Source organism: Parus major, chromosome 23, assembly GCF_001522545.3.
Source record: "Parus major isolate Abel chromosome 23, Parus_major1.1, whole genome shotgun sequence".
NCBI lineage: Eukaryota > Metazoa > Chordata > Aves > Passeriformes > Paridae > Parus > Parus major.
Window position 1 is genome coordinate 2,439,898 of NC_031791.1, and position 13,026 is coordinate 2,452,923.

Below are 13,026 nucleotides of genomic sequence, written 5' to 3' on the forward strand. Positions count from 1 at the left end.
GCAAAAACCACTGGTTTTGAGGAAAATCCAGATTTAATCTGTAATATATGGATGAGCTTTTCCAAAACTGGGTATCTCAAATTAAATTGGCAGGCAAAAAAAAAAAAACAAAAAACCCAAAAGGAACCTTAAAGACAAATCAGGAGCATAAATGAGTTGTACAACTTGGCTCCAAACACAGAGAGAGCTGGAAAATTGGGAAAAACGAGCAGTGAGGGGAGTTCACTGCCCTCAAACTTTGACTACACATGTGTGAACCCCTTCCCTTTTCCTCCAGATCTTATTTCCTGTTTTTCCCAAATCTTATTCCCTGATTTCCTCATCCACTTCAATTCCCCACTGACCTCCGCCTTGCCGAACATCAAATCAAAACCCCTCGTTTGAAAATGAAATAAATTAAAAATAAAGAAAAAATGGAAAAATTGGAAAAAATAAAAATTAAAAAATTAAAAATTAAAAAATAAAAATATAAATATAAAAGTAAAAATTAAAAATTAAAAATTAAAAATTAAAAATTAAAAATTAAAAATCAATCTCCCCATTTCAGCCGTTTCTTGATTTACTCCGGGTAATAAAACCAGCTGTAAAGTTCCTCCCAAGAATTGTTTTTAGCAGAAAGTGAGTGGAGTTCATCCAGCAGGAATCGCAGTGACCCCCACGGAGCCATCACCGCTCCCACTGACCCTTTTTTCCCTTTTTTCCTGCCTCATTACACCCCTATTGTGATTTACATTATTGGAAGTGGAGTGAGGATGAGCGTTTTGTTTGCTCTTACACCGCCTAAATTATTTATTCTCCTCTCTCCCACCTCCTCCAGCTTAACGGAATAAACATTTTTAAGGTCCTAATTCTAGTCTGACATGTGGATTCACAAGGGATCTGCATCTATTTACTGCCACGTGTATAAATTATTTCACTCAGGAAGGTTTGCTCCGGGAATGAATAATTCATGGTAGAAGTGCCAGCTCCTACCCTGATTACATAAAAATCCTGTTCCTGAGTGCTGCTACCAAGAAAGCTTCAATTTCACCTCCTCCCCTGATTTACAGTTGTTTAACCTTTAATTGTTGTGCAAAAAGGGGGTAAAGGGATGCTGGCATTAGGATCTAATAATGGAGAACTGGAAGGAAGTGGAGCCAGGACGGATCCAGCTCCAGCTCTGTGGCCATTCCCTCTCTGGGAGCTGCCCTCAGATGCCTCACTGCAGCTGTTGGAGGTCCTGAGGGCCAAAATCTTTCTCCTTTAACCTTTTTTCCCTCCCTGGAAGTCCCAGGGAAGCTGATGGGTCATGCCAGCAGATCCCAGTGCCACGTGGAAGTGGAGACCTCAGCACTGGTGGGAGCCCCAAAAACAGGGGATCAAAGAATTTCAAGGAGTTGGGATGGACTTTAAAGCTCACCTTGTCCCAAAACCTCTGCCATGGGCAGGGACACCTCCCACTATCCCAGGTTGCTCCAAGCCCTGTCCAGCCAGGCTTTGGGTGGACACTGGAAGCAGTGTTGGAGCATCCACAGCCCCCGTGGACAACCATAATAAAAAACTTCTTCTTAATATTTAACCCAAATTTCCCCTCTTTTGTACCAGAGTGAGGGTCACACTGGGGGACCACAGTCCTGCCCCAGATCCCACCCTGTGCATCCCTGGCAGTGCTCCTGGAGCTCTGGCAGCCTCAGGGCTGTGCCCAAACACCCTCTGGAGGAAGAACCTTGCCCTGATCTCCAACCTGACCCTCCCTGGGCACAGACATCCCCAGTGAGTCTCTGCCTACTTGTGGCAGTAGATGAACACCCGATTCCAGAGAATCCAACACCAATCCATCCCTGCCCTGCGAGGAGCAGCGAATTCCCAACGCGTGGCCTGTCCGAGAGCAAGGGACCCCGAGTGTGCTCCTGTGTGTCCCGGCTGTACCTGGATCCCTGCTCCCTCAGGCACTGTGATCTTCCACACGCAGTTGAGGCTGTTCAGGTAGGGCTCAGGGAAGCCTGGGGACAGGATGGTTCCTTTCCTCTCCGTCAGGTTCCCCCCACAGGGCACTGCAATGAGGAGAGCAGAAGGGATTGGCTTTGGGCTAAAAAATTGTTAAAAGGACAAGGAAGCAAGAACTGGTTGTGATTTAAGGATGAGATTTGTAGGAATAATCCTCCTTCCAGTAACTTTTTTCATGCCACTTTTGGCACATTCCTTGGGTGTGGGGAACACATGGGGCTGATCTTCAGGAGCTGCTCTTCTTCAGAGGAGGTGAAAGCTGCTTTCAGTCAGATCTGATTTATTCCAGATGCTGTTCCAGATCTCACAAGTGTTGGATCAAAATGTCAATTCCCTGGAATTTGGGGTTAAGGTGTTCTTATTCAGAGCCAGGCTGGGCTTTGTATTGTATCAGACAATGGTTTGGGTGGGAAGGGAATTAAAGATCACCAAATCCCTTCACTCAGACACCCTCCACTATCCCAGATTGCTCCAATCCCTGTCCAGCCTGGCCTTGGACGCTTCCAGGCATGGGGCAGCCACAGCTCCTCTGGGCACAACTGCAAGAGTTTTTAAAGAAGCCTTTTACATTTCACTAATACTTTGTTTTGCTGTTGATTTTTCTCACAGAACCACCCCGGGCTGGAAAAACCCCACAAACATCACTAACATCCAACCCCCGGACTCTTTCCAGGACAACCAGGAGTGCGGCACTGCTCGGAAACCACCCCGCCAGTTTCCCCAGCGCCACCCAGCCCGTTCCCACCCCGCTGCCACCTACCCAGGCAGGTGGGGACGGAGGAGTTCCACTGTGCCAGGGCCCCGGGCATGGCCAGGCACTGGATGGCGGGGGAGCCGCGCAGGCCGTAGCCAGGGCTGCACTCGAAGCGCACCACGGCGCCCACGGCGAAGTCGCTGCCCAGGCGCCGCCCGTGCCGCGGCTCCGGCACTGAGCTGCACTGCGTGGCGCTGGTGCGGGGCACGGCTGCCGGGGAGCAGGAGACACAACAGGGTTAGTCTGGGGAGTGTTAGCTGTGTAAAGAGTAAAGAGCCATCAGTTTTATGCTGAAATCCTGAGCTGTCTAAACCCCAAGGAAGTGTTGAATGCAAACTTGAGCATTGGCTGATTGTAGGTAAAACCCTGAAGTATCGGGGCTGAATCCACACATGACCATTGATTGTATCCAAATCCCGAAGTATTTAAACTCCAAGGGGGGGCTGAATCCAATCATGGCCATTGACTGATTGTACCTAAAACCCCAAAGTATCTAAATCCCAAAGACAGGATGAATCCAAGCATAACCATGGTCTGATTTTATCTAAATCCCAAAGATAGGCTGAGTCCAGGCATGACCATTGACTGATTATATCTAAACCCCAAATATCTGAATCCCCAAAGAGGGATTGAATCCAAACATGACCATTGACCGATTGCACCCAAATCCCAAAGTATCCAAATCCCAAAGAGGGGCTGAATCCAACCATGAGTGATTGATTGTACCAAAATTCCAAAGAGGGACTGAATCCCCTGACCATTGACTCATTGCACCTAAATCCCAAAGAGGGGCTGAATCCAAGGATGACCATTACCTGATCACTCCTAAACCCCAGAGTATCTAAATCCCAGTGTGGGGCTGAATCCAAGCACAACCACTGATGATTCCTGAACCCCAGAGGGGAGCTGAATCCAAACATGACCAGTGACTGATTTTATCTAAATCCCAAAGACTGGCTTAGTCCAGGCATGACCATTGAGGAATTGTACCTAAATCCCCAAAACTGGTCAAATCCCATCATGACCATTGACTGATTATACCTAAATCCTACAGACTGGCCTAATCCAGGCATGAGCACCGAGTGATTACTCCTAAAGTAATCACCCCAAAGTATCTAAATCCTAAAGAATGCCTGAATCCAAGCACAACCACTGAGAAGAGAAAGAAAGAACATTTCACTCCCAGTTCTGCCAGCTCAAGTGATCTGAGTTCCAGTGGTTCCATGACAGACCGAGTGGAGGTGGCACTTGGTGACACCACTGGGTCACCCTGGATGAAGGCTGGGCTTAAAGATCTTGGAGGTTTGTTCCAACCTTAATGGTTTAATGATTCTATACCTGAAATAAAAGCAGCTGGGACATTCAGAACTCCCCCTGCTGCCTCCCTCCAGAGAACTTTCCCCACATCAGAAGGTTGTTTTTACCCAGGGGAACCAAAGGATTTGGCAGTGACTTCCCAGAAAGTTGTTTTGTCACCCAATGCAGGAGGCTCCATGGGGAACCCTTTGGGTTCTTCAATGCCCTGGGCCTCATGGCCATGAAGGAACAGGATTTGGAAAAAAACTTCTTGGGAAAAGACAGAAAAGGGGGATTTTAGTTGTGATGGTGCCAGAGTTGTTGATATTCCTGTTGAGTACTGGGAATTACAGTTAAAGGCAAGAATGAGTCTATCAGATAAGTGAGGAGAAAAACTCATAAAAAAAACCAGGTTTATTGCAGAGGAAGAATTCAATTAATATTTTCCTCTGAGTTGCTTTACATTTCTGTTTAGCTAATTAGAGCCTGGCCAGGCAGATCCAAATCAGGGCCAGGTTGCCCTTTTCCTCTTGCTTCCCATGCAGCTCTTGCAGGAGGGAGGAGGAAACCTTCCCTGGCTTCATCAAAACCTTTGCTCTGCCGAGCTCTTTGAAGATTACAATCACAACCACGGCTGTTTCACACTCATTAGGCAGGAATTCAAGAGAACAGATCTCTGACTAGTCCAAAATCCAAACCATGTTTCGCTTCACCCCTGGAGAAGGCTCAGGTCATGCCAGTGTCTGTCTCCTCTTTGCAGCAAAAGCCTGGATGTTCCCACAGATAACTCCAGGGAGCACGTGGGTGAGAAATCCCTTCTGTTTTCCCACTGTTCTGTGCATCATTTGCTATTTACTCCCATAAAATCCCTGAGTTGTTCTCGCTCAGAGCAGCACAAAGCTGTTAGTGAAAGGATCAAGGGGCAGGAGTGTGACAGCCCCGAGCCTGTGACATGCACAGAGGGAGAATTTCCAAGCTGCCAGACAGGATTTCAGCTGCTTACACCCAGCAAAGTGCTAAAAATGCCACTGGGATGAATTGCTGCAGGATAAATCTCCAAATTCTCTGTGTGACTCCAGGCATGACGCAGGGATGGGGCTGATGATAATCCTGGGATGTGCAGGATTCAGGCTGAGTGGGAATGAAAGGGCAGAATACGAAGTACCCAGAGCAGCCAGACAGCCCTGCCAGAGCTCTGCTCCCAAAGGAATCCTAATTCCCTATGATATTCCCTGCTCAGAACCCCCAGACACCCAAAGCAGCTCAGGACACTCAGAACACCCCTGGGAGCGACCCGAGGACACTTCCAGAACACACCTGAACTCACCTTGGTAGACAAAATGAAAGCCTTTGGCTGTGGATTGACCCTTGGAGCTGAATTTGATGAGGATCTGGTTGGTGGTGGCCAATGGTAAAGATTCCCCTGGATGGGGAGGAGAGAAAATGTGAGAGACAGAGGTGAAGGGATGAGGGACACTCGCAGGACACAGGGAGCAGGTGTTGGGTGCCAGCTGTGACAAAGCTGCTTTCCCCAGCAGGGACAGGGACAGGGATGGGACAGGGCCAGGGATGGGACAGGGACAGGGGCTGGGACAGGGACAGGGACGGGACAGGGATAGGGATGGGACAGGGACAGGGGCTGGGACAGGGACAGGACAGGGACAGGGACAGGACAGGGACAGGGACAGGACAGGGACAGGGAGCAGATCTCTACCTGAGTGAGAGCCCGAGAGGGAGCTGAGCAGGCGCGAGTGCTGCGTGGGGCCATCGTGCACTTCCACCACATCATTGAGAGCTGTCTGGAAAAAGGCGAACTGCCCGAAGAGCACTGCGGGGACAGGGACAGGGACAGGGCTGGGACCAGCCACTGCTGTCCCCAGTGTCACCCTGCTGCTGTCCACAGCATCACCCCACTGCTGTCACCATTGTCATCACACTGCTGTCACCAGCATCATCACACTGCTGTCCCTGGTGTCACCACACTGCTGTCCCTGGTGTCACTACACTGCTGTCCCTGGTGTCACCACAGTGCTGTCACCATTGTCATCACACTGCTGTCATCATTGCCATCACACTGCTGTCCCTGGTGTCACTACACTGCTGTCCCTGGTGTCACCATATTGCTGTCCCTGGTGTCACCACACTGCTGTCCCTGGTGTCACCACACTGCTGTCCCCAGCATCATCACACTGCTGTCACCATTGTCATCACACTGCTGTCACCACTGCCATCACACTGCTGTCCCTGGTGTCACCACACTGCTGTCACCATTGTCATCACACTGCTGTCCCTGGTGTCACCACACTGCTGTCTCCAGTGTCACCACACTGCTGTCCCCACTGTCATCCTCACTGCCATCCCCCTGCCATTCCCCTGCCATCCTACTGCTGTCCCCTTGCTGTCCCCACCATCACCCCACTGGTGGCCCCACTGCTGTCCCTACCATCACCCTACGCAGCCAGGCCATGGGGCCAAGGCATTTTCATGGAATCACAGAGTCCCCTGAGCTGAAACAGACCCCAAGGACCATCGAGTCCAACCCCTGACCCTGCACAGGACCCCCCAGCATTCCCAGCATTCCAAACTGGGATCTATTTTCCCAGCACAACCTTTGTCCCATCTTTCAGCTGCCTTCATTCCAGGCAGGGACAAGCCCTGAGTGACAGCCTGGAAAAACGGGAGCCCTTTATTTATCCCCAAATTCCAGAGGCAGCACCAGCCTCCCTGGGGTTCATTGCCACACCTTTTCCCACAGATTCCCAGCCCCCTGGGAATTTTCTGTGACTCATCCCCTTTCTCTGCCTAAGGAGGTGCAGAATTCCACCAGGGGACAATAAATACTGATGAGCTGTAATTGGCTCCCATTGGGTTAAGCTTTGGACAAAACCTGGACAAATCCAGAATTTTCTCTGACTCCAGCATGCAGAGAACCCAACAGCACCACTTGCTACTCTCCCATCCGCCCTATCTCCAGTTATAAAAAATTATCATTAAAACCCAGCAAGTAAGAGTTGCAAGAAGAGAATCCCATAAAAATTCCAAGCATGGTACCGTAGTCCTTGGGCACGATGATGGAGTACAGGCACACCTGGCCACTGGTGTAGTTTTGGGGATAATTTGGGGACAGGACGACTCCATCCGAGCCCGTGTACTGCCCTCCACAGGGAGCTGCAAGGGAAAGGATCGTGGAGCATCCCTGGAGCCTGGAAATGTCCCCAGCCACCATTCCCTGCTCCAGGTGCTGCTCCCTGAAAGTTCTCATAGGAAAAATCAGGTTTATCCCAGTCCTAGCTGGTGCTGGAATTACCACCTGGAAAAACCACACCATTAATGTGGGGTTTGCACTATTCCCCACCCCACAGCTTGGGATGAGCTCCTTTTTCCACCTCTCCTCATTTTCCCTGCCAGAGCCTTCCCAAGTTAGGGATTTCATTCCTTCCCCCCATCAGCTGCCCCTTGATTCCGTTCTCAGCTCAAGTCTGACTGCAGTCCATGAAGCCAGAAAAGAAAACAAAATAACCACAGAGAAACCCTGTGGGAACTGACAATGGTCAAATAAGAGACCTTTAGGCTTCAGGAATTAGCTTGAGCCAGTGTGAAACTGAGTCACACAAGGTTCTCACTCTGGCCTGGGAAATCAAAAGGAGGAATCCAAACAGTCCTTGGAGAAGGAAAACAACCTCAGCAGGTGTTGTTTGTCGCCTTGTTGTTTTCTTGCAAGAAAAGGTGTTGTTGTTGAGTGTTGTTCCCAGCTGTCCAGTGATGGTGATGTGTTGGTTTAATGACCAATGAGTTTTACCTTTCTGAACCTTCTTGGAACTGTCCACAAAAAAAGATTTGGAATAACAAAACTTGTTCTCTTGTGCAATCCAGCTAGAGAGTCTGTGTCGTATAGTGCAACAAAACCCTAAGAAAAACAGCCTTGTTTTGTCACTGAGCTCTGTCCCTGCTCAGGAATGCCCAAGACTGAGGGTTTAGATTAGCAAGGATCAGGTTTAGCCAGGGTTTAAGTGGATTCCTGACCAGGCACTCGGGATGTGTCAGACACTGGATCAGCCGTGTCCAGTTTCCCATCTATCTCCAAAAAAAAGCTCAGGAAAACTCCCAGAAATCATCTCTTCCTGTTAAAAGAAGAGCTGTTAAACCCCTGAAAAACGCTGAAAAATAATTCCTGTAAGAACCCCTAAAAAATGAGAGAGCACTGAGAAAACCCCTCTAAATGAACCCCCAGTTTTCCGTGGGTGATGTGCTGAGGGATGTGGCTCCAGGCACATCCTTCCCCCGCCCTTCCCATGGATTTACCTGTACAGGTGGGCCGAAGCTTGTTCCAGGTGGGTTTTCCATCCGCTCCCATGACACAGGTGAGGGTGGGGCCCCCCTCGATGTTGTAGCCCCCGTCACAGTAGAAGGTGATGGTGGAGCCCAGCTTCAGGTCCGTGCCCACCCTGGTGCCGTTCTTGATGGAGCCTGGGTCAAAGCAGGACTCCCGGGGGTTCTCTGCAGGGAAAAGAATTCCCGAGATTTTTATTCCTCTGGCACCGCTCCTCTGCTGTTTTGATCAGTGAAATAGTTTTTCTAGGCTTTTTTCCATCTGGGAGTTGGTGGGGTTTTCACAAGGACCATTTGCAGGGCCTGGATTTTGGATTTGGTTTGGATTCTGGCTGCTCCAGACCCTCTTGGGGTGCTCAGCACAGGAGCTCTGGGAGAAGGGAGGCTCCAGTTCCCACACAGGCACCCAAAATCCAAGCAGTAAGGCAAAACTTTGATTTCACACAATTCCAGGATCACTGAGGCTGGAAAATCCCTTCAGGATCATCGAGTCCAAGCTGTGACCCATCCCCACCTTGTTACCAGCCCAGAGCACCGAGTGCCACAAGGACAAATCATATCTGAGATGAGGAGATGGCACAGAGAAATTGTGGATTCCCCATCCCTGGAAATGTCCAAGGCCAGGCTGGATGGAACTTGGAGCAACCTGGGACAGTGGAAGCTGTCCCTGCCCATGGAGCTGGGTGGCTTTTAAGGTCCTTTCCAACCAAAATCAGTCTGCGATTCTTTTATTTATTCCTTGTGCCATGTACTTGGACCCCTCCAGGGGTGGGGATTCCACCCCTTTCAAGGCCTGACCACCCTTTCCATGCAGAAATTACTGCTTATGTCCAACCTGAGCCTCCCCTGGCACAACCTGGGGCTGTTCCCACTCATCCTGTCCCTGATCCCTGGCAGCAGAACCAAACCCCACCTTGCTCCACCCTCCTGGCAGGTAGAGAGTCAAAAATTTTCTGCCCTGCAGAGTTCAAAATCCCATTTCCATATAAAAATTCCAGGGAACACTACAGAGCTGTCAGGACTTAGATATTTCTTTCCTTCTTCTTCTTCTTTTTCTAACAGCTTTTTTTGGGGGATTTTTTTTTCTTTCTCTTATTTTTTTCCTGCCTGCAAGATAATTAGAGGCTTTGATTAATCCTGCTCTTTTGTCATTTGGAAATTGCTCATTAAAGACGAGGGCTTTTCTGAGAGCAGTGGCTCTGGGAACAATTCAAGTGTGCTTAAGCATTAAATCAGGGACTCTCAGATTTTGGGGAAGGTGTGGAAGGAGAAACAGGAAACTGTAAAGCCCACAGGTCTTGCTTTTGCTTCTCTGCATGAAAAATCAAATGATCCCATGGTTTCCTGCCTACAGCAGCTGCACCAGGTGATACAGGTAAATGGGGAACAAAAGGATGGGCTTTTTATTTTCCCAGAGCACCAATTCCCTGTTCTGGGAGCCACAGCCTGGTCACCCCCCACTGCCCATCACACATTTGCATCCTTATCCTTTAAATCCTGAAATCCCGGGCTCTCCTGGTCTCAGTGGGGTCTTGATGCACAAATTTTGGACACTTTGAGCACCACTTTTCCTCTTTCCCTGTTCCACTCTGTTCCTCTTCATCTCCCTCTCTCCTCCCACCGCTTGGGGCAAGAGGGACTCCCTCCCTCCCTCCCTCCCTCCCTGGGAAAACACCAGAATTCCTCCTGGAAGGAGTTTTCCACAGAAACCAGATCCACTCCCACTTGTTCCAACCAGGTGGAAAAACCTGGGAATAAGCACAGGGACAGCCCCAGGTTCCTGCTGGGCCAGGTGTGCCCTCAGCCCCCACCTGTGTACTCGATGACGAAGCCAGCGCTGCTGACGGAGGCGTCGCTCCGGAATGCCAGGAAAAGGCTGTTGCTGCTGCTCTCGATTCTCTCTGGGAGCTGGGAGCCATAAAAACTCCCAATCAGGGGGCTCAGGGAGTCAGGCCCGTCATAGATGTGCAGGAAATCATAGCCAGGCTCCAGGCTGAAGCTGCAAAAGCAAAGGAGGAGAGTCTGGAGTAGGGGATGCATCCCTGGAGAACTCTGGGATGTGGAACCCCAGGGCAGGGATTGACTGCTCCTGCTCGCAAGTTCTGCCAAGCAGAACATTCCTGAATGTCTAACCCTGCCAGGCAGAGGACATTCCTGCCTCCATCCCACGGGGGAGGAATGCAGGAGTGGGGATGGAGTCAGGAGACAGAGCCTGAGCCAGAGCTGCTGCAGGGACTCTCAGGCTATACCAGGCCATGTTCTGTGTTCCAAAGAGGAGCTGCAGCTGGAATATGAGGATCTCCCCCAAAAACAGTCTGGGGACAGATTATCCAGGGGCATGGGACAGGCTGGTCCTTCCCAGAGTCGAGGACATCCGCTCCCAGAGGGTCCCTCCCCGCTGCCCTGCCCGAGGCCGTGGCACCAGACCCTTGGGTACTCACATGTTGAACACCAGGGCGATGACATAGTCAGGGGACACCGTCAGCTTCCAGTCACACTCCTTCCCTGGGGGATACGGCTCCGGGTACTGCGGGGACAGGATCACCCCCGCCGGGCCCGTCAGGATCCCACCACAGGGAGCTGCGGGAGAACCAGCCCAGGGTGAGCCTGTGGAGCACAGACACCTCCAAAGCAGCAAGTGGCAAACAAGAATGGAAAAAGAGGGAGATGTGGATAGACAGGGGGGCTTAGGATAGCACAGAATCCTGGGATGTTTTTAGTGGGAAGGGACCCTGAGGCTCACATGTGACACGAGGTTGTGGTGGCTCTGTCATTGCACAGGGGACAAACACCAAAAACAGCTCTGGATGCCACCACAACCTCTCTAAAATCCGTAAGTGAGGAGCCAGGAGGACTGAGAGGGAGATCTTCACTTTTCTGCTGCATTTATGGAACTCCCTGTCAAGGCCTGTTCACTTGTAATGAGGTGGAAACACGTCTGGGCCTAAACGGCTTGGTTGTGTTTACTCCACTTCCCAGCACATTAAATGCCAGGCTGATTGAAAAATCAATTATTACATTTTAAGGCTCCAAGTGCCTGCTCATGTTTCCCACTGTGGCAAAACATGACTGATATTTTTCCTGTCAGTTTTTTCTGCAGGCTCCTTGTGAGGGCTGAAGCTCGCAGATTGCCCAGATCAACCCTCATACATTCGGGATGGGGTCTGACAGCAGCTGAACAGTGGGAAATGAGCTGGGATGGGACAAAAATTGATGGGATAAATCTTGGAAGGATTTTCCATGAAGGAGTGAGAACATGAGACTGCCCTGTATGCTTTTATAAAGAAAAATACCAAGAGAGATATCAGGTAAAACCCAGTGAGGCTGGTCTAGAAATGTCATAGTAGGGACTAGAGACCTCTCTCCAAGAATGGATAAATGTTATCCCTCTGGGACACACCAGGAAATCACAGCACAGATACGGAAAATTTGGCTGAAGGACTCCCAAAAATACCTTGGAAGAACCACCAAGCCTCCCAAAAATACCTTGGAAGAACCACCAAGCCTCCCAAAAATACCTTGGAAGAACCACCAAGCCTGCCATACTTGGGATGGGATGAGAGCAAGGAGAGCACAGCTTGTGGGAAATGAGCTGGGATGGGGCAGAAGTGTTGGGATAAATCCTGGAAGGATTTTCCATGAAGGAATGAGCACATGGGATTGTCCTGTGGGCTTTGGTAAGAAAAGTATCAGGAAAAATCCAGAGGGTCTAGTCTACAAATATCCAAATACAGATTAGAAAAAGCTTTAAAGCAACTTCTTCAACCAAGTCCAGACTCAGGCACGGAGAACTTTTGTCCCTCTGGGACACACCAGGAAATCTGGAAAATTTGGCTGAAAGTCCCCCAGAAATGCCTTGGAAGAACCCACCAGCATTTCTTGTGTGCCCATTCACCCCAATTTTACCCCCAAGGGTTCTTTCCCCTCCCAGACTGTAATGTCAGGGGAAAACACAAAAGAAACTGAAATCTAAGGACTCATTTTTGAAAAGCCTGAGGGAGACAAGTGTTCAACACCCTCGGATTCCTTTGAAAATCCCACCCAGAGTCTCCAAGGGATCTGAAGCAGGAGCTGGACCCAGCCAGGGCTGCCTGGGATTAGGAGGGATGCAGTTCTCAAATGGCCCAAACCTCCTGGGGTTCTCCCAGCTCAGATTGTTTGGAAGTTGTGCCACAAAGAGGGGAAAATGCATTTGAAATGCTAAATAACCCAATTCAGCCCTGAATTTAACACTGAATTTTGCCACTTCAGCTCCGACCAGGCTGCCTCTCCCCCAGCTATTAATATTTTACTGATTATTCCTCCAAATCCTTTGTCATTGGATATTAAAACTGGCTGGAAAACAAACTTTAAACACAGTTTGAAGTATTAGAAAATCAGCATGTTTTATCACAGCTCTGGATACTTGAAGGATTATTTTTTTTATATTCTTTAATATTTCTTATTTTTAATATTTCTTAATTTTTTAAGATGTGTGGGGTGAAAATGTAATTACAACAAGGTTCAGAACAGGGATCTGTGTCCATGGATTCAGGACAGGGATCTGTGTCCATGGATTCACACAGGGATCTGTGTCCATGGATTCACACAGGGATCTGTGTCCATGGATTCAGGACAGGGATCTGTGTCCATGGATTCAGGACAGGGATCTGTGTCCATGG

General features: G+C 49.6%; 1 protein-coding gene across 1 annotated transcript in view; it reads right to left on the reverse strand.

Annotated features, from left to right (window-relative positions):
• CSMD2 (CUB and Sushi multiple domains 2) overlaps nucleotides 1-13,026 on the reverse strand; it is a 258,061-nt gene that overhangs the window by 58,569 nt on the left and 186,466 nt on the right. Inside the window, exons 28-35 of the mRNA XM_033519645.1 lie at nucleotides 10,807-10,945; nucleotides 10,177-10,364; nucleotides 8,339-8,533; nucleotides 7,088-7,204; nucleotides 5,751-5,864; nucleotides 5,364-5,459; nucleotides 2,747-2,950; nucleotides 1,909-2,033 (exon numbers count right to left, since the gene is read on the reverse strand). Coding sequence (XP_033375536.1) covers nucleotides 1,909-2,033; nucleotides 2,747-2,950; nucleotides 5,364-5,459; nucleotides 5,751-5,864; nucleotides 7,088-7,204; nucleotides 8,339-8,533; nucleotides 10,177-10,364; nucleotides 10,807-10,945 — 1,178 coding nt within the window. The remainder of the gene's footprint in view (nucleotides 1-1,908; nucleotides 2,034-2,746; nucleotides 2,951-5,363; nucleotides 5,460-5,750; nucleotides 5,865-7,087; nucleotides 7,205-8,338; nucleotides 8,534-10,176; nucleotides 10,365-10,806; nucleotides 10,946-13,026) is intronic.